Here is a 20,142-nt window from a genome sequence, read left to right as displayed (position 1 = left end):
GCACACTGTCGTCACCTCTAGACATTAATGTTCTTAAATAAATGAAAATAATGATTGTCTACATCAAACAATTAATGAAGCTTTATTATAGAACAAAATAGAGAACAGAAATAGAAGTCCTTGAATGGTGAAAATTTCAGTTCAACTTCCGGGTCAAGTGATAGGCAACTCAGAGACGCTTCCTCCCCCTTAGAAAAGACAGTGTTTTTCCCATCCCCAGAATGATACCAGTGCCAGGTTGCTGCCTGAGTCTCAACAAATCCATCTGCCTTCTTTGGAGTGGGAAGTTCAAGTTCAGAACAAGCCGCTGTCCCAGAACCCTGCTCGCTCCCTACCCACACCCCACCACGCACAGTAGGGTCTGATTTGGACTTTGCCATCGTCCGCAAATCACATGCTACGCAAGGAAAACGCAAAGGCTTTAAGAAAAATCCAAAGTTTATTGCAAATTGTATTTTGCTTCCCTTCGTTCTTCATTTTTACAGGATTTATTGATATCCATGATTTTTTCACAGATGTACTTGTTGACTTTGGAGAGTCTCTGTGCAATTTCAGTTTCATCCACAGTTTCTTGTGCTATTCTGTCATACAAACACTCTAGATAGGGAGGAGAAACAAGAATGCCAAGAATTAATGGGGAATCCGAGTGAAGATCTTTTTAGGATGCAAAAGGGAAGTGTGCCTTCTGACATACTCTCCAAATACCAATTCACGTATCTGGCACGGCTATACTTGTAAATCTTCATCATAAAATATACTTAGAAAGGAGTATATCTAAACCATAAATTTATACTTTAAAAACAATGACAAAATACCCATGTGCCCACCACCCAGCTTAAGAAACAGGAAATATCCCTTTGAAGCCCCTGGATGCCCCTCCCCAATCCCATCTTGTCCCTTCCTGAATTCTGTCAGTAATTCCTTTGATTTTCTGTTAGTGTTAACACACGTGTATGTCCTTAAATAACATATTATTTACTTTTCCCAGTTTTTAACCTTTTTAGAAATGGACCCATACTCTATATATCCTTCTGATTCGCTTGTTTTTTTACTCAATGTTACAACTTTTGAGATTTACCCACATTGAAGTCTATAGTGGTAGGTCATTCATTTTCACTACAGAGTAGTGTTCTATTGTCTGACTTTACCATGATTTGTTTATCCATTCTAAGTCAATGGATACTTGGATTGTTTCTAGTGTTTGCAATTACCAACAACGCTGCTATGAGCATCCTTGCATATGTCTCCTGGGGTACACGTGCAGGCAATTCTCCAGTATAGACTGAGGAGTGGAACTGCTGAATGGTAGGGTGTGTGTGTATTCAGCTTTGTAAATGACACCTAGTAAATTGTTTTCTAAAGTGGTTGTGCTGACTGGTACTCCCATTAGTAGTGTATGAGAGTACTGTCTGCCCCATATCTTCAGCAGCACTTGGCACTGTCATATTATTAAGGTTTTGACAACCTGTTGAGTGTGAAGTGGTATCTCCTTGTGCTGATTACTCACGATGCTGAGAACAAGCCACTTTTACTGAGTCTACAATTTGTTGTGGTGGAGCAAAGAGTGAGCCGGAGACAAGATCTGGCTGGAGTCTGACTTCAGTCAACTTCTAGCCTGGGCACCTTGTGCAAATCACCGCCCCAGATCCCTTATTTCATAAACAAGGCTAACAAACCATAGAGTATTTTTCTTAAGGTTGCCATGAGGCTCAGATGAGATAAATATTTTAAAAGCTTTTTTTTTTTTTTTTTTAATTGTAAGGGACTCTATACTTGTATGGAGTTATTAGAATTATTTTACGTATATACAAAAAAACCCAAACCCATTGCCATTGGGTCGATTCTGACTCATAGCAAACCTACAGGACGAGTAGAACTGTCCCATAGGGTTTCCAGGGAGAACCTGGTGGATTCGAACTGTTGACCTTTTGGTTAGCAGTTGTACCTCTTAACCACTACACCACCAGGGTTTCCATTTTATGTATATACAGCTGTTAATTCCCAGGGCCTAGCACAGTGCTTGGCACAGGGGCGAGAATAAGTATATTTATGTTAAGTGAATGAATGAATGGATGTATTTTCTAGGGAAATCTGAGGGGACAAAAAATTCTGGCTATGAAAGGCCTGGGAGTTTGGGTGGGGACTGTACCATTGGGGTGTGTAACCTTGGGCAAGAACTTTAACTTTTCTGAACGTAAGTTTCCATACCTGTAAACCAGGAACGACAACCCCAATCTTAAGGGATTGCTATGGAAAGTAAATGAAATACAGTAGTCTCCCCTTATCTGCGGTTTCACTTTCTGCGGTTTCAGTTACCCATGATCAACCGTGGTCAGAAAATATTAAATGGAAAATTCCAGAGATAAACAATTCATAAGTTTTAAATTGCACATCATTTTGAGTAGCGTGATGAAATCTCACGCTGTCCTACCCGAGACGGGAAGCAACCCTTTGTCCAGCGTATCCATGCTGTATATGCTACCTGACCATTAGTCACGTAGTAAGTAGCAGTCTCAGTTATCAGACGGACTATCACAGTATCGCAACGCTTGTGTTCAAGTAATGCTTATTTTACTTAATAATGGTCCCAAAGCACAAGAGTAGTGATGCTGGCGTTCAGAAATACATAGGAAAAGGCATAGTATATATAGGATTCGGTACTATCCGCAGTTTCAGGCATCCACTGGGGGTCTTGGAACGTATCCCCTGCGGATAAGGGGGGGACTAGTGTATTGTCTTTACTAAGTCAGCTCACAGCAGGGAATCCTCTTACAGATGCTGAATGTCAAAATTAGAAGGACCATAAAGCCTGGTGGCGTAGTAGTTAGGCGTTTGGCTGCTCACCGAAAGGCTGGTAGTTTGAATCCACCACCTGCTCCTTGGAAACCTTGTGGGGCAGTTCTACTCCGTCCAATAGGGTCGCTATGAGTCGGCATTGACTGGAAGGCAACAAGCTTTTTTTTTTTTTGTGCTAATTTACATATGAGAAGACCAAGGCCCAGAGAATGGGAATAAGTGTGGGCAAAATCGGCAGGCTACCATCTGCTGACCCCACAGTCTGAGCCCTTCCCTCATGTTGCTGTTTATACTGTAAGTGTCTGTGCTGTATACTTTCTTTCTCTGGGGCATCCCCTTTTCCCCTACTGACAAGGGTTTTGTATAGAGGAGCCTTTAAAATGCTTTTAACTGACCTCTGCTACTTCCTGACCATCCCCAAGCCTGACTAATCCTCACCATGTCTTGTCTTGGCCTTTCCATAGGAACTGAGTTAGGAGGTAGTGGTTCTGTCTCTCTCCAGTCCCACCTCTGTTATATACATCCTGCCTTACCCTTTACTTTCCAGCCACTCTAAACAACCTGAAGTACCCTCCCCACCACAGGCTATCCACAAATCAGTCTTTGCTCATGTCTGCCCTGAATACCCTGGCTTCCCTCTTCACCTGCCTAAGTCCTACTTACTCTTCCAGATTCAGCCTTCTGGGAACCTACCAGATCAAGCCAGGAGACCCCACTCTGCCTACAACCTCCGTGCTCCCACCCTTGCTTGGGCTTTTCTGTCTGTCAAAGCACTGATCACAGTCTAATAAAACTGCAACCACATCCATCTCCCCTAAAAGACAGGGACACTTGGGTGGTCCCCTCCAGCCCACAGTCAGGAGAAAGCAAACATTCACAGTGACTTTGTTGACATCTGAACCAAATGAGGAAGACAGACTGGGAAAAAAACTGTTTTGAAGTTCAGGTCTTCAAATCTAGCTCTGACCCTAAATGCTGTACAACCTCTAGTAGCTCATGGCCCCTCGCTGCATCTCAATTACACTATCTATTAAAGCAAGATGCTGAACTTGATAATCTAAGGCGACTCTTCCAGCTCAATGTCTCTAGTTCCCTGCAGGGTAATAAAGGCTGGAAAACAGGAGAAGGAGAGAAGGGGAAGGAAGCACAGTGTGTGTGAAGGCCGTTAGAGCCCCAAGTGTGAATCGGAGAAGAGGCAGAAAGAGGAAGGTGTGAATGGAGGGAGGGTTTTCAGAGGCACCCCCCCAAAATCCCAATCATTCAAATTTCCTGGGGGTAACAGAGCCAAATGGCCCCACTGGTTGATTAAAAGGCTTTCGTTAGACTCTAGATATTAATCACCTGCAGTAGCTGGGAATGTCTCCCTCTGCGAGGGAGCATTTGAGATTATTGCTTAATTAACAAGGTTTATAACAGTGCTAATGTGTCCTATTAAAAAAGTTATAAAAATTAACCAGAACTCAATGCTGTGGCTCATTTAGAAAACTCAGACATTCTGCAAAAGGTCATCCAACCTTAATAAGGTTTAACTGTCATTCTAGAGCTTGTCATTAAAGCGAGACTCTCCTCCAGCCTTTCTGCTTTTATCTTTCTAAAGCAGCATCAATGTGCTCCTATCCCTCTACCATCCTCTGCAAAATATCAAAAAACAAAACAAAAACAAACTCATTGCCATCGATTCCGACTCATAGCAACCCTACAGGACAGAGTAGAACTGCCCTATAGGGTTTCTAAGGAGCAGCTGGTGGATTCGAACTGCCAACATTTTAGTTAGTAGCTGAGCTCTTAACCATTGCACCACTAGGGCTTCCTCTGCTGAATAGCTGGTGAGGAAATGAGTTTAAAATCAAAGAGAAAATCCTCACCAACCCTGTAAGTGTAAAGGCTTTTGCCATTTTTGTACAGCAAATGTGACTAAATGTGATAAAATCATACAATATAAATACAAAGAAGCTCGATCCAGCAGACAGCTTGCATGGGAAGACCCAGTCAAATGCAATCTGGAAGAGCTCAAATAATTAAGCTAAAAATGGTGAGTGTATGGTGGGATGGAAGCTAGACTTCAAACCTGCCTGGCTGTAGTAAAAAACAAAAACAGACCAACACTATATTGCAGTAAGACAAGAAACTTCTGGAGACCACGGGAAGCCTGAAACCCCAGTTCAGCTTGGCTCTGTCTAAACGGTTGTATGGCTTTGGGGAAGTGAATTTCTTCCTCATTCACTGACATGAGCCTATAAAGGCTTATAGAGGGGGGCTGCCAGATGAAGCTTCTAGGAAGGCAGATATAGTAGGGAGAGAACAGAGCTGGGCTCAGGGTGCTCTGGGGACACACGACAGACAGAAAAGAAGTGCCCAACCACCCTGAGGAGTCAGGGAAGGCTTCCTAAGGAAGGCTCACCTAAGCAGATGCGGTGGTAAGTAGCAGTTAGCTGGACAGAACAGCACAGTAGGTGTGAGTGGGTAGTGTGACCTGTGCTTCAGACATTGGGAATAGCATTTACAAATTTCTCAAGGTGAGAGGGAACAAGGCTTATTCAGGGAATACAGTAGTTCATTACAGTAAGAACTTAGCATTCAAGGGGAAGACTGCTGAAAAATAAATCTGGCAATATAGCCAGGGGCCAGATTATGAAGGTGCTTTTACGACGTGTTAAGAAGCTTACCCTTTAGTAATGGGTGCCGTGAACCAGCTCTAACTGGGGCAGCGGTAAAAGGATCATACCTGGTTTCTGAAACGGCACTCTGGCTACACAATGGAGACAGGAGACAGGGAGGCCACTCTGGAAGCTGCTAAGAGTAGTGCAGGGGAGAAATGACATGGCCTGTGCAAAGAGAGGGGCTGTTGGCATGGAGAGAAATGCACAGTTTCAGAGGCATCTGGGGGAGAACAGAGGAAGAGTGAGGGATGTGGAGGAGTCAAGGATGAGGCCTGGGTCTCCAGCTGGGGCTGTAGACAGAGGTGTCATTCACCATCACCAGGGACACAGAAGGACCACAAGGCTTTGTGGGGAAGGAGGAAAAAACAGTCATGTGGACATCCATGAGGAGATGACCAGCGGGGCATAAGGATCAGGGAATCAGAAGTATGAGCTCAGGTAAAATACAAATTTGGAAACCACCATTCATTGATTCAACAAATGTTTACCAAACACTTGTTTTATGCTAAACATTTTTCTAAGTGCCAGCCCTGAACAAGATGCTCATGAAGCTTACATTCTAATGGGGGTGGGGTGGAGGAAAAGATAATTATCAAGGGAACAAAGAAATAAATAAGAAATGCTGCGCAGAGATTTTAAGTAAGGCAATGTGAGAGAGTAATAGAAAGGCCACTTTAGATTGGGTGGTTGGGAAGGCCACTCTGAATGACAAGGAAGATGCAGATGTGCAGATCAGGAAGAGGCACTGCTGTGGTGGGAAGAGGAAGAACTGAAAGAAGGCCTGTGTGGTGAGAGATGAGGTCAGAGGGGTGATAAGAGGCCAGATCACCAGGCATAGCCTGGATGAGGAGTATGGATTTCAACCCAGGGCAGTGGGCACATTGATGGCAATGGAAACAATGGAAGTGAGCAGATGGGCTGAGGAAAGCTTTGCAGAGTTGAACAGAGAAGAGGGCTGGCTGGAGACAAGAGAGGGCAGAGGAAGACGAGCCCTCAAAGGAGACTGAGAAGCCAGGGAGGCAGGAAGAAATTCTGACATTACAGGGTACTTTCTCAGTGAGGGAGAAGTGGTCATATCAAACAGTGCTGTTAAGAAGGTGAAAAATGTGCCCTGGATTTGGTAAAGAGGAATCACTGGGAATGCTGGTAGAACAGATTCAGTAGAGAGCTGGGAGTGGAAACCAGATGGCAGGAGCATTAAAACTGAACAGGAGGTGAGGAACTGTTGACAGTGAGTGTAGACAACTCTTCCATGAAACCTGGATGTGAAAAGGAAGAGACACGGCAGTGGCTGGGTGATGAAAGTGGCACCTAGTGAGTGCTTTGTTTTTAAAGAAACGAGTGATCAAAGTACATGTAAGTGATCCTGGGAAGGAACCAGTAGAGCAGGAGCTTAATTGGAGGAACAAGGTCCTTATGAAGGCAGGTCGGCTGGGATCCACAGCCCAGATGGAGAGAATAACCAGCCTGAAATAAGAGATGGAACTCTTATGACATGAAGTAGAAGACTGGTGGGATATAAGGTGGTAGGTATGGTGATTTGAAGCTTCGGAGTTCCTTTTCTGTGAAGGAAAAGACTGTCTTTTGAGAGAGAGAGGTGTGGACTATGATGTGTGGTAAAAATAGAGAAGGTTGAAAAGGGTGCAGAAAACGGGAGAGTGGATCAGCACGGGAAACTCAGAGGACTTGGCAGTGATGCAAAATTCTGGATGAGGGTGGGGACAGTGAGTCTACCGCAGAGCTGAGATGTACTCTTCTGACTGCTTTGTAGAACTAGGGATCAGATCGGCTGCAAACAGCACTGCCTGAGTGAGGTTTAAAAAAGGGCCCACATGCGTCCATGGTCACTGGGTAGCCAGGACAAGGACTGTAATGATGGCTTTACAATGTAGACACCAAGCATCTACTTAGTGCTGCTGCTGTGCCAGGCTTGGGGAAACAAAAATAAATAAGGTATGAACCAGGGTAAGCTCAAAGTTAAACCAAAGCAGAACTGGGGCTCAAACGCAGAGCTTTTGATACTTGGTTCTAACTCCTACTTTCTATTACACTGCACTGGGAGAGGACGGGAGAGGACCTTGAAAGCTGAAAATAGTGAACTTCGATGATGTGACAGTGATAAGGTCATGTTAGCTTGATGGAGGCAGCTCACTTTTCAACAAAGAGTGGCAACACCCTTTCATGCCTCAAACACGACTACTTCAAAGCCTTTCCCAGCTACAATCCTGGGCAGACCTCACTATCTTAAGAGGCTAAGTATCAGATAGGGAAACAGACATGGAGGGAAAGTGACTGACAAGAAATCACACCGAGCATCAGTCAGGGGACCCAGGCCTGCAGATTTCAGCGCTTCATTTGTACAACCCACATTTACTGAGCTGTGGTATGCCAGGCGCTGTGCTAGGCAATAGGCATGTGGGGATTAATCAGGTAAGGTCCCTGGGTCCTGAGAGCTCAGACTAGGGTGTGAGTCAGACACATAAGCAGATGATTTTATACCACAGCATGATGGTGGTGGGGGCAGCCAGTTATCTGAAGGCACCTGGGACCAGCTGAGTCACGTTCCAACAAGTGTAGCAGAATTAAAGGTCAGCCACCTATTAGACGGGACAGGGCTGCATCCCCAGGCAGGCCTCCTTCTCACAGCGACCTCCCGAATCAGGCTTTACCATTTCAGACAGCAGCCAGATTGAAGGTTACCTCTGATCATCTAGAAATAAGTGGCTGCCTAAATCAATTAATCATGAGCCAGCTGAGGTTGTTACAATGGAACGAGCCCCTGACTGGGGTCGTCTAGGGGTGTGGGTTTGAATCCAGGCTCTGAAACTTTGTAATGGTGACCTCAGGGTGGCCACTTAATCTCCCTGTGACCTATCATCTCAACCTCCAAAATGTATCCTGAATCTGGCCATTTTTTCCACTCCTACTGCTATAACCTGAGTCCATGGCACCATCATCCCTCCCTAATACTACTCCATCAGTCTCCTAACTTATCTTCCATCTGGTCACACCACAACCTAAAGACCTTCGTTGTCTTTCTTCTGCAAGTGGGGTAAGTCCAAGCTGCTTACTGTGGCCTGCAAAACGCTACAACACTGGCTTGTGTCCACCTCCCTGATCCCATTCTCTCCTGACTCAAAATTCCTCAGTCACACAGCACTTCCTCATCCCTTCAACACGCCAACCCTTGCACCTGCTGTTTTTCCTGCCGGATTTACTTTCCCCCTGCACCTCTGCAGGGCTGCTTCCTTCTGCAGGGCTGAATGTCACCTCCTCAAAGGGGCCTTCTTCAACCACATAGCTAATGCATCCCTCCTCAGTCCTCTCTATCACATCACATATGATACATGCTTCACAGCCATCGTCAGTACCTGAAATTATCTGAGTTGTTCATGTACTTATTTATTGTCTGCCTCTGGAGCAATACAGGCAGTCCCTGGGTTACAAACTAGATCAGTTCCTGAGTATGTCTTTAAGAATTTGTAGTTAAGACAGAACAGGTGTATATGGTTCTTTTTTTAAAAATTGTACTTTAGATGAAGGTTTACAGAGCAAATTAGTTTCTCATTAACAATTACTACACGTATTGTTTCGTGGCATCAGCTGCCAACCCCAGGACGTGTCAACACTCTCCCTTCTCAAGCTTGGGTTCCCCGTTACCAGCTTTCCTTTCCCCTCCTGCCTTCTTGTCCCTGCCCCTGAGCTGGTGTGCCCATTTAGTCTCGTTTTGCTTTATGGGGCTGTCTAATCTTTGGCTGAAGGGTGAACCTCAGGAGTGACTTCAGTACTGAGTTAAAAGGGTGTCTGGGGGCCATACTCTCAGGGTTGTGTATGGTTCTGGTTCTTATTTAGCCTTACTTTAGTGCAAAAAGGAGCCCTAGCGGTGCAGTGGTCAAGAGCTTGGCTGATGACAAAAAAAAAAAAAAAGATTGGCAGTTTGAATCTACCAGCTGCTCCTTGAAAATCCTATGGGCAGTTCTACTCTGTACTATAGTGTCGCTGTGAGTTGGGACTGACTTGACGGCAACAGGTTTGGTTAGCACAAGAGAAGGCTTGAAGCCTTTCCAATGATTTAAAAGCTGCACGTATAGCAAGAGAAGGTGATTGTGATGAAGAATTTATTGCGAGTAGGGGTTGGTTCAATCATTTCAAAGTGAGGGCGAATTCACATAACATAAAAGGGCAAGTATGAGTTGTCCGTAAGTCGGACATTCGTAACCAGGGGACTGCCTATATATATGTTGACCAACTAAGTATGTCTTCATCAAAACATGGCAGAGCTGGATACTTTGAGAATAGTGGTTAGGAGCACAGATTCTGAAGCCAGTCCACCTGGCTCGGACTCCTGGCTCTACCCCCACTAATGTTATGATCTGGGGCGAGTTACTAAAGTTCTCTGTGTCTCAGTTTCCTCATCTGTAAAACAGGGATAATAATAGCAACCAGTAGTAGGACTGCTATGAGGATTAAATGAATTAATATATGTAAAAGTGTTTAAAACAGAACCTGAAACACAGTAAGGGTGCAAAAAATTAGCAATTACTATATTCTGTTCCCTCAGTACTCCACTGTCTCTCTCTAATTTGTATTATTTATACAGTAACTAAGGAGCCCTCGTGGTGCAACAGTTAAGTCTGGGTGCTAACTGAAATGTTGATGGTTTGAAACTACCCAGAAGCTCCACAGGAGAAAGGCCCGCTCATCTGCCTCCATAAAGATTACAGCCAAGAAAACCCTACAGGGCAGTTCTACTCTGTCACGTGGGGTCCCTATGAGTCAGAACTGACTCGACGGCACCCAACAACAATATACAGTAACTAGTTTTTCTTGTGTTCAACCTCCTCATGAGACTGCAAGGTCCCTAAAGACAAAGACTGTGTCATATCTTTCTTTGTGTCCTCAGTAGCCAGTAGAGCTTAGAGACTAGATGGAGGGTGGGTAAGAGAGAGTGAGGGAGTGAGGAAAGGAGAAAGGAAGAAAGGTGGGCAAATCAAAAAGTCCAGGATGCAGCCATATTTTTAGAGAGACACATGACCCCTGTCTCTCTGTCTGCCTCCCCACTTATCCCAAACACCAAAAAGGAAGCTGAGTCCAGTGACTATCCTTTGGTCTTCACCTCATTAACTGTTGCAGGCAGCATGCTAGAATCCCCAGGAAGGGCGTTCCCTAGCCCCAACCTCCACCGCTCTCCACAGCGCTCCTTCCGCCACCTCTAAGCCTTTGTTTAAGCTGCTGCTGCCTCCTGAAGTACCTCTTTTCACACATCTGTGTCTATACATCTGATGTATCTTTCGAGGCCCAATTAGGTAACTCCTTCCCCAGAAATCCTTCCCCGATTTTCCAGCTAAGGGTAACCTCCCCTCCTGACAGAGCTTTGAACCAGTTTGAAGCAGTTCAGTCATGGCCGACAAGGCAAAACCGGAACAGGCCCTAATTTTTACCATTTGGGTGATACAGAATGATATCTGGAACTGGAAAAATTATGAGTCTAAGCCCTGGGATAGGAGACTCAGAAGAGGCATAGTGAGCCCTTTCAGAAGTCTGATATGTGAGACTGGATTATTGGCAGGACTGTGGAGAGCGATGTCCATTCAAAGAGGCACAGTTGACCACCATCTCTGACTGGGACACCTGTTTCAACTCTGTTCAAAATCCCACGAGTAAGAGATTTGGTTGTTATGCAATGCATGCGTTGCCCTTATTTTCCAAGAGGGAGATTAGGTTTCTAGCAGGGCTTCAGTGGGTAATTTTTCCTGTTTTGGTTATCATTCTGATTCACTCAGATTTAAAAAATTCAGATCTGTTCTGGTTTCACTTCCTCAGCCTTGACTGAACCGGGAAGAACCAGTTTGAAGCCCTGCCTCCTGAGAACTCCCTGAAGATGTCATCTGTCCCTCTATCATGCTAGTTCCTTGCATTGTACTTGTGTCCACAGCTTATGTAGCCTATTAAACGTGAGCTCTTCTGGGCCAGGGTTCATATCTGCCCCTGTGTTCCTGTGCCCAGCCCAGGGCTAGCCTGGAGAGACTTCAGTGATCATTTGTTGAACTGAACTGAATCTAGTATATTCTTCCAGAGTTAAGGACAGTATCTCAGCTATTGTGTTTTCATGGCAGTGACCTACCTCTGACAATGCTTAATTTGTGAGGTGAGAGGGGTGGCTTAGGGACTGCATCCTTCTTTTTTTTTGTGGCAACTCCTGTGACGCTTCTGTTCTTCAGAACATCTGTTCCCCAAATCATGACTGCCAGGTTCTTTGTGTACTTGGAATCTCCTTGGGTTACTTGTAGCTGGTGCCATTTCTCCTCATCAACCCAAATCCCGCTTCCCAGATGGACCTGAAAGGGTAAGAACACCAGCACCTGTTTAGTCTGACAGGAGGGCAGCTGGAGGCTTCTCTTGTCCTTTAAAAAACATTGTTACACAACTCTAACTGATTCATGCTATAAATACTAAATAGACTCTCTTTAAGAGTAATCAAATAGCTATCATTTACTGAATACCTGTTATGTGCCAGTCCTTATTCTAGTGCTTTGTATCTGCCATATCAAATATGCCCAGCAACCCCAGAAGGAAGGTACTATGGCCATTTTTTTCATTTCAGATGGGGAAAGTATGTCCAGAAAGGTGAAGTCACTTGCTGAAAGTCACTCAACTATTAAGTGGTAGCGTCTGGATTCTAACCCATACTCATTTTATCACAAGGCTGCTCAGAGCCTGATCAAATCTTAGGAATACACATGCTTAACTCCTTTCTGTGTTGATACTTTAGAAAGACCTGTCTCCCCTTAATGTGAACATTCTGGGACACGCATCCTCCTAGCACAGTGGTTCTCAACCTTGGCTGCACACCGGGATCACCCGGGGAGCTTTAAAAACCTCTGATGCCAAGGCCTCACTCCCAGAGACTCTGATTTAATGGTCTGGGTGTGGGCTAGGCATCAGCACTGGTTAAAGCTCTGTGGGTAACTACAGCGTTCAGTTAAGTTTGAGAACCACTGTCAGCTGAAGTGGGAAGTGCAGCTGACCAGGCACTGCCACCAACTGGGCTGTGGTCATGCAAGTTCTTTTCCATCTCTGAGCTTCAGCTTCCTCATCTATGAACAGGGAGGGCTGGATTTTGTTTGTAAGTTCCTTCTGGCTCTGATCACCTGTGATTAAAAAAAAATTAAACACGACCACAAGGTGCCTGGTCTGATTTTGATAGTACATCAAACAGAACACAAAATTATGTTCCCTATAAGGGAAGCAATCAGAAGGTTTCAGGGCAGAGCTGATAAATTCAAAAGACCCAGACTGATCTAGCAATGAGCTACAGGCATGAAAAAAATTTTTTTTCCTTTCTGATTCTTTTAACAACTCACAAACCATTTACTAACATTCACCATTAAAAAATTAGTTTTGACTTTGACATTGTCACTTATGTTGTGTTTCTGCTTAATCTATGTAGGATGGAAATGGTCAGGAAATCCATCTCAAGAGAGGTCCTGGTCTGAGAGGCTGCACACTCCCAAACTGATGGCAGGTTGGTAAGGCTGTTCAAAAATGATCTTTCTGCTGAGTCTTGGCTTGGGAAGGAAGGTGGGCACATGCAGATGGGCAGCCAGGTCAGCCAACAACACTTCTTCCTTCATCAACTACCAAGGTTTTGCAAACATCAAAAAGAAAAAAAGGCAAAACAGTCCACAAATGCCAGTAAGTAAACAATCCACCTGCCATGTCTGACTTCACCTCCTTTTGCTCAAAAGATCATTCTGACTGCCGCAGGCCATCAGATAACCAGATCCACCTGGCCTCTCTGTGCTGTAAACTTCGGTACTGCAAATGTGTTTGCACAGCTCAGGAGAGAGAAGCAGCCCTGGAGTGAGATGTGCTGCCTGCGTCTGGCTGGGCAACACCTACCCAAGGTCAAGTCTGGCCTTTTCTCTGCAGTTCAGACTGTAGGTGGGCAGACTATGTGCCATATTGGGCATGCTGGGGACGAGTTTCCTGCTGCTCCTTGCCGGACCTTGCTTTACCTGCCTTGGTGACACTCCGGGGCCACCCACACAGGCTTCAGGCCTTCCTGAGATTGGGGAAAAATAAGGAACTTTGAATCAGATTAAATTCAGAGTAAGAACACCTTAGATGGAAGACAATTTAAATTTTTTCGAAGATATCTGTTCTTTTCTACCTCGGGCCAATTTAAATTTTTTCGAAGATATCTGTTCTTTTCTACCTTGGGCCTTGCTTTGCTGTAATCTTTTATTATTCTTAAAAGAGAGATGATAGTCATTTTAGCCAGTGTTCTATAAGGGGAAGAGGACACTAATATTTGAACACCTATAATGACCTTCATATGCATGCAAAAGCTGGACAATGAATAAGGAAGACCAAAGAATTGATGCCTCTGAATTATAGTGTTGGCAAAGAATACTGAATTTACCATGGACTGTCAGAAGAACAAACAAATCTGTCTTGGAAGAAGTACAGCCAGAATGCTCCTAAGAAGTGATGATGGCAAGGCTTTGTCTCACATAATTTGGACATGTTATCAGGAGGGACCAGTCCCTGGAGAAGGACATCATGCTTGGTAAAGTGTCAGTGAAAAAGAGAAAGACCCTCAACGAGATGGACTGACACAGTGGCTGCAACAACGGGCTCAAACATAGCAAAAATTATGAGGATGGTGCAGGACTGGGCAGTGTTTTGTTCTGTTGTACGTAGGATCGCTATGAGTCGGAACCAACTTTACAGCACCTAACAACCCCATAATGAGCCAGGTATTGTACACTCAACTTATTTCCCCCTCGTAGTGATCTTAAAAGATGAAAATGGGCAGAAATTATTAGTCACATTTTACAGATGTGGACAGAGATTCAGAGGGACTCAATTGCTTTCCTAAGACACACAATCAGCAAATTTGGGGATCAAGATTCAAATCCAAATCTGGCTGACCCTGAAGCCCATGCTCTCTTGGCTTTCCTTGCAGCTGCTGGTGTCACGGTGATGCTGATATGGTTGAAACACACGAGATCTAACACATCAATGTTTAGTTAGTTTTCCTTTCAAATTTTCCCCTGCACCTGCCTGGCCACTTCCCTTACCAGCACTCAACTGCAATTTACCGCCAACAACAGGAAACCAGGAAAAAGGCTGTGGGCTGGCCTCCCTGCCTCCAATTCTGCTCCTTCCAACCTGCCCTGTAAACACTGCCAGAGTAATTTTCCTAAAACATCGCTTATCTACTCCCGCAATTCCTTTCAACTTTGTGATTTTTTTACGTCAACCCTCTGGAATCTTGAAAGGCTCCCTGTTTCCTGTCACATTAAAATCCAACCTCCTCAGCCCAGCTTTAAAGACCGTTTAGAATCCCATCGCCATTCAACCCGCTAACCTCGATTTCTCTCCTATATCCGTTGTTTTACTGAAGCTCCCAAAGTCTTTCACTTCCTTCTACTTCCAGTGTGCTGTAACAGAAAGGATGGGCTATGTCTGGGTAGAATCCTGACTCTTCTACCTACTAGCTCTGTATCTTAAGCAAGCTGCTTTACCTCTCTGAGCCCTACTTTCCTCAGCTGTAAAATAGACAGACCACCCCCTAAGTCACAGAAGTGTTCTGAGAACTAAGTGAGATAACATCAATAAAATGGCAAGAGCATAGCATACATCCAATACCCGTTACATCCTTTGCCTTCTGCCCCCACCCATGTCTCTGCTCGTGCCATTCCCTTGTCCAGAAGTGAATGCCTTCCCTTATGTCTTCTTAACCCTGCGAATCTTCCAAGTTCAAAGGCAATACTCGTGAACTACTCTAGGGCTCATTTCTATCGTCTCTGAATTTCTAATGCACTTAGGGCCTTTACCACCTGATCCAGCCCTTCACAGCACATGTCTGTGAGGAGGAGTCACGGCTTTGCTTCTTCTGTGCCCTACAGAGAGACTGGGCAAGTCTGAACACAAAGCAGTAAGAAACTGATGGGTATATTTAATGTCTAAATGGCACTGGTTTTCAGTTCTGATGAGCTGCTATTCCTGGGAGAAGACGGTATTTTCTGACATTCACTACAGTACAAGGCCAACTTGACAGCACAGAAGGAAATGGCCCTGGGTAAGACCAATCACAGGTATATACTGGAGCATTTCAGATAGGACCCAAGAGGTCAGCAGAATAGTGAAGGAGCACTAGCCTGGGAACCAAGAGATCTGGCATCCAGCTCCTGCCCTGCCTCTAGCCTGCTGTACAATCGGAGACAAGTCCCTTCTCTTGATGTGTTTCCTTATGACTACTAATATAAATTAGACTAAACTTTAATGGTCTTTATAGCTTTATGATTTAATGAGTTTTTTAAATAAAAAATCTTAGACAAAGGGAAGCAATATACTAACTTTTTATGGTAAGCCCTACTTATGTAAACCACAGTAGACTATTTGACCAGAATGTCAGAATTACGTATCAAGGGAGAGCATTAAAATATGGCATCTGACAGGTGGGACTTGATCAAAAAATGTCTTTTTGACCTGTTTTGTAGGCTAACACTCGTTTCCTACTAGGAAGTGGATCCTGCTCCAGTGCTGTAGGCCTCGCAGAGATGTTAAAGCCTCTCTCTGTTTGTGCAGGCAGAGAGAAGAGAGGGTCAGAAACTACAGCAGAACAATGACAGCTACTTCTGGGATGTGAGACATGCTGCTCTGGGGGCTGTCATCTGCGTCCAGTGTGTCTTTTTCTTTCTTCCCCCTTAATAAGTGTCTCTGCCTAACTGCAAATTAGTTGCAAACAAAAACCAGGTTAGTTTTCTTTAGCAACATATTGGCAAAAACTAATGAAAAAAAACTGTCACCTGCAAGATTTGTTGTTCAACTGATGTGTGAAGAAGTTAATGAGGTTTGAAAGACATATTTTCTGCGGGGGAAAAAGCAACTTGTGCAAAAGAGGTGCCCCCATAATGTTCAGAAATTGCCCATCAGCTTTCAAAGCAAGAGAGAAATAGATTCCTCTTGTAAATTAAGGAAAATTCTCTAGTCACTCCCCAGTGTCATCATGACTAAAATGAAGAAACCAACAAAGACAGAATAGCCCTTTCTTTTTTTATCGTCGAATGGGGAAGGTTCACCAAACTTACATACAGAGTCCCAGAGTCATAAAAGGACTATGAAAAGCATCAATCCATCCCACCTTCCACTGACAGGGACACTGAGCCCAGAGAAGGGAAAGACCCACCCAAGGTCACACAGGTAGGACCAAGGCAGAGCTATGCCTAGAACTCAGGCTCCAGGCTGCCTACTTCCACCTCTCCCTTGCCGAACAGACTTGCAAAGCCTGTTGGCTAGAGAAAGCAAAGCAGAATGGGCCTGTGGCCTGGTCCATCAGTCCTGCCTCTGCAGGGGAGGAAGCGCTCAGCGGGGGATGCAGGGAATGGCAGCATATCCAAGGGAGCCCTGAAGAGTAACAGGTTTCATCTCCCCAGCTTGACAATATTTGCTTTGGCTCAGGTTGGTCAGTTGCAGGGATGTATCTGGACAAATCAAAATAAGAAAAACCTTCTCTTTCTCATCAACCCACTGGGGCACCATACTGGACAAACAGAGGACTTTCAAAGCATAAGGCAAGAAAAATGGGCTGACAAAGATGACTCTTTGAGGAGAACTGAGTATGATGTCTATAGTGCACGCCCACTGCCACAGTGGCAAAGAATGTAACACTAGAGTTGGATTTTACCAGTGCCTGGACAAAGGGCTCCAATACGTATCCTCCAAGACCATTCATCTGGATGTTAGAACAGTTTCTTGCCCTGCTTTTGCCACTATATCATCATGTGACTTTAAGACTTCCAAAGGTTATTTCTTTAATTTGCATCCCTCTGTCAATATAATCCCTAATAGCACTTACATTTTCTTTCACGATTATTTCCAAGGGCCTTACAAGAAAATATGTGATCCTAGGACTGTGGGCTAACCACTGCTGAATATACAGTTGAGAGCAGCTTAGGGACAGGAAGCATGTCTCATTTACCTCTGGATCCCTGGTATCTAGCACAGGGCTTAGAACACATAGATACGTGGTAAACGGTGAATGAATATAGACTGAGTTGTTACCTGTCAATCAAATATTTCATTTCTAGTTCACCTTATATGTTGTATGCATCTGGTTTCATGGGGGTAGGACAAATTTCATCAACCTACCATGGCCTTTTTTTTTGTTTGTTTTTTTAATCTTTCTCACTAATGAGCTGTTTAAAATGTAGTTTCGTTTTCACAGTTGCTTCCCCCCTCCCTTTTTCTTTTTTCTTTTTTTTTAAACAGAAGAAGAAAGAGAAAAAGTCCAAACAAAGCTACACTAGTGACAACACATAAATTCCAGAAACAGTCACGCAGTGCTAGGCCAGGAGGCTGACCAGTCCAGCTCCCACCATACTCTCCATCTTGACCCTGACTAACAAACGCTTGCAGGGAATCGATATTGAGCTGAGAACACTACCTTGCCATTGTCTAGGATATACTTGTCCATGACAGGCGCAGGAGCGGGGTAATAGGACGACGTATTTGCTTCCTCACTGAAAGTGCTTCGTAACTCCGGCTCGGGCTCGAGACATTCTGACTTTACTTTTTCCAAGTCAATGGCGGGACCTAGGCAGTTAAGAAAAGAGATCTGTCTAGAACTCCAAGGAAAATAAAATGCAATTTTTTTTTTTTTTTTAAAACTACGCATCTATCAGCACACAGTGACACCAAAAGGGGAAAAAAAATGCTGGCTTATTTTTGTCCATCGGACTACACTTAAACCCAGCCTTGAAAATAATATGAGGTATGAATGTCACAAGGGAAAAGGTAGAAAACTGGAAGACAAGAATGAACTAGACTCTAAGTATGAATGAGAAGCACTCTCATACGGTGTCACTGTCTGAATGGAAATGCGGGGGACTCAACTTCCTGTACAGGAAAGAGGTTCTGTTAAGACTCAGTGGAAGGAGAAGAGGTGGCAATTACTGGAATATGCAAATTGTGTACTTTCCAAAAACCCCATCTCAGTAGCCTACAGTGGGGCAGGCCACAGAGGAAGAAGGGAGGCTAGAAAAGCAGTGGGCTTACCTTTGCCCCCACACCTAGTATCCAGGCTACCACGGCATTTCAACCAAGAAAATAAAATACAAGAGATTAAGCAAGCCCCTGATTGCCTGATCCGGCAGCTACCCTGATTTTTATTTTAATGCAATCAACAAAAATTACATGCGGTTTAAACAGCTAGATAAATGGTGGCAGTTTCTAAGGAGGATCTTTTATACCTCCGTTAGCTTTTTAAAGTGATGGACTACTTTTAAAAATCACCTATTGTGTCTTGATTACCAATGGGCGGAGAACAGGATGAAATGGGTAAATAAGGGTGAACGATTTGATTAACTTTTGTGGGAGAAGCAAGTCCAAAGGCCAACTGAGAGTTTAGCATGCTGGAAATTCTCCCTGTTCAAACATTTCAGGAGTTAACTGGGATGGGAGACTTAGCTGCTTCCACAGCAGCTCCCCATGACTGTGTATATAATTTAAATAACTGATAGATTCACGGTCCAGCTTTCTCTTATCCTAACCATGTGGCCAACTGGGTACACAAAGCTCTTGATATACTAAAGCCGCGTGCAACAATCAGGTTGCAATTCTATGTTCAGTTGCCACATCCTAGACTTTGGTTGGTGGTAGGGAAGGTATTGATGATTTTATTACTAAAATTCATCATGACAGGGCTTCCTAGAATGAGAATATCAATTCTGAGTTGCTGGCAGCTGCCATCTGCGAAACAGAATCTCTGTAGTCTCCAAAGATTTAAGCTGAGCCTTGCACAAAGCTAAATGAAAGATGACTGGGGAACAGAACAGTGTAAATAAGAGCATGGCTGGTCCTGGCAGAAAGCTCACAGGACCCATCCCTGGCTCTGGTGTTTAATTGTGGGACCACTGGTAAGTGAATTAGACAGCATCATAATAGTTTTGATAGCCTCTCCCAATAGTGCATGAGCAATTCAAGAGTTGACCTAGGTACTGAGTAGGTACTCTCCCAATGTTTGCTAAATGAATGGAAGAATGACAAAAATGAATGAATAATTCTAAAACTTCAGAAGCAGATGCCAAAGCGTCTCCACTCTCTGTGTGGGATCTCAGGCTGAATGTCTGAAATGCAAACAAATTCAAGTGGAGCATTTGATCTTTTCTTAGATTGGGGAGGAGATTATTACTTCAGTTTGCCTAAAGGGCATGAGGTCTCTTCTCTGCTCTGACATTCAGTGACAGGAGAAAGGAATGGCTGAGAGGAGGTGACACCTGCAGCAACTGGCTCATAGGTAATCTTTGGCAATACCAAGTCCCTGCTCTGAAGCCTCATTTTCCTTCGATAAGAGGCTGTTGGACAAGAGAATGAATCCAGTACAGTTATGACTTTAGTCAGATTTCCTTCTGTTCATTTCCACAACGGCTGCCAAAGGGATCTTTCAAGGGACAGTGTCCTTCCTTGCTTAAGCTGCCCATTATCCTCAAAATTAAGTCATCCCACTCCATCACCTCTTTAAGGCCCAGAACAACCAGCCTCCTCTCTGCCTCTGTGGCTCACTTCTTGCTCTCTCTGCTATGCATCTATGCTCTAGTCGCACGGAACTCAGGTCCCACAAGCCTCTGTGCCTTTGGATGTACTGTTCTTTCGGCCTTGAATGCCACCTCATCTG

General features: G+C 44.4%; 2 protein-coding genes across 8 annotated transcripts in view; both read right to left on the bottom strand.

Moving 5' to 3' along the window:
- AGBL4 (AGBL carboxypeptidase 4) overlaps positions 1-20,142 on the bottom strand; it is a 1,625,978-nt gene that overhangs the window by 245,470 nt on the left and 1,360,366 nt on the right. The gene's annotated exons all lie outside the window — the stretch shown is intronic.
- BEND5 (BEN domain containing 5) overlaps positions 64-20,142 on the bottom strand; it is a 61,116-nt gene continuing 41,037 nt past the window's right edge. For all 6 annotated transcript variants that reach the window (XM_012554277.1, XM_004371764.2, XM_023727095.1 and 3 more), the window contains 3 exons: positions 17,914-18,062; positions 11,581-11,794; positions 64-597 (listed from right to left, as the gene is read on the bottom strand). In XM_012554277.1, coding sequence (XP_012409731.1) covers positions 440-597; positions 11,581-11,794; positions 17,914-18,062 — 521 coding nt within the window. In that variant the 3' untranslated portion in view covers positions 64-439. The remainder of the gene's footprint in view (positions 598-11,580; positions 11,795-17,913; positions 18,063-20,142) is intronic.

The sequence above is a fragment of the Trichechus manatus genome, unplaced genomic scaffold (assembly GCF_000243295.1).
Source record: "Trichechus manatus latirostris isolate Lorelei unplaced genomic scaffold, TriManLat1.0 scaffold00015, whole genome shotgun sequence".
Taxonomy (NCBI): domain Eukaryota; kingdom Metazoa; phylum Chordata; class Mammalia; order Sirenia; family Trichechidae; genus Trichechus; species Trichechus manatus.
The sequence above is the reverse complement of the archived record's forward strand: the minus strand, read 5'-3'. Positions and strand labels throughout refer to the sequence as shown.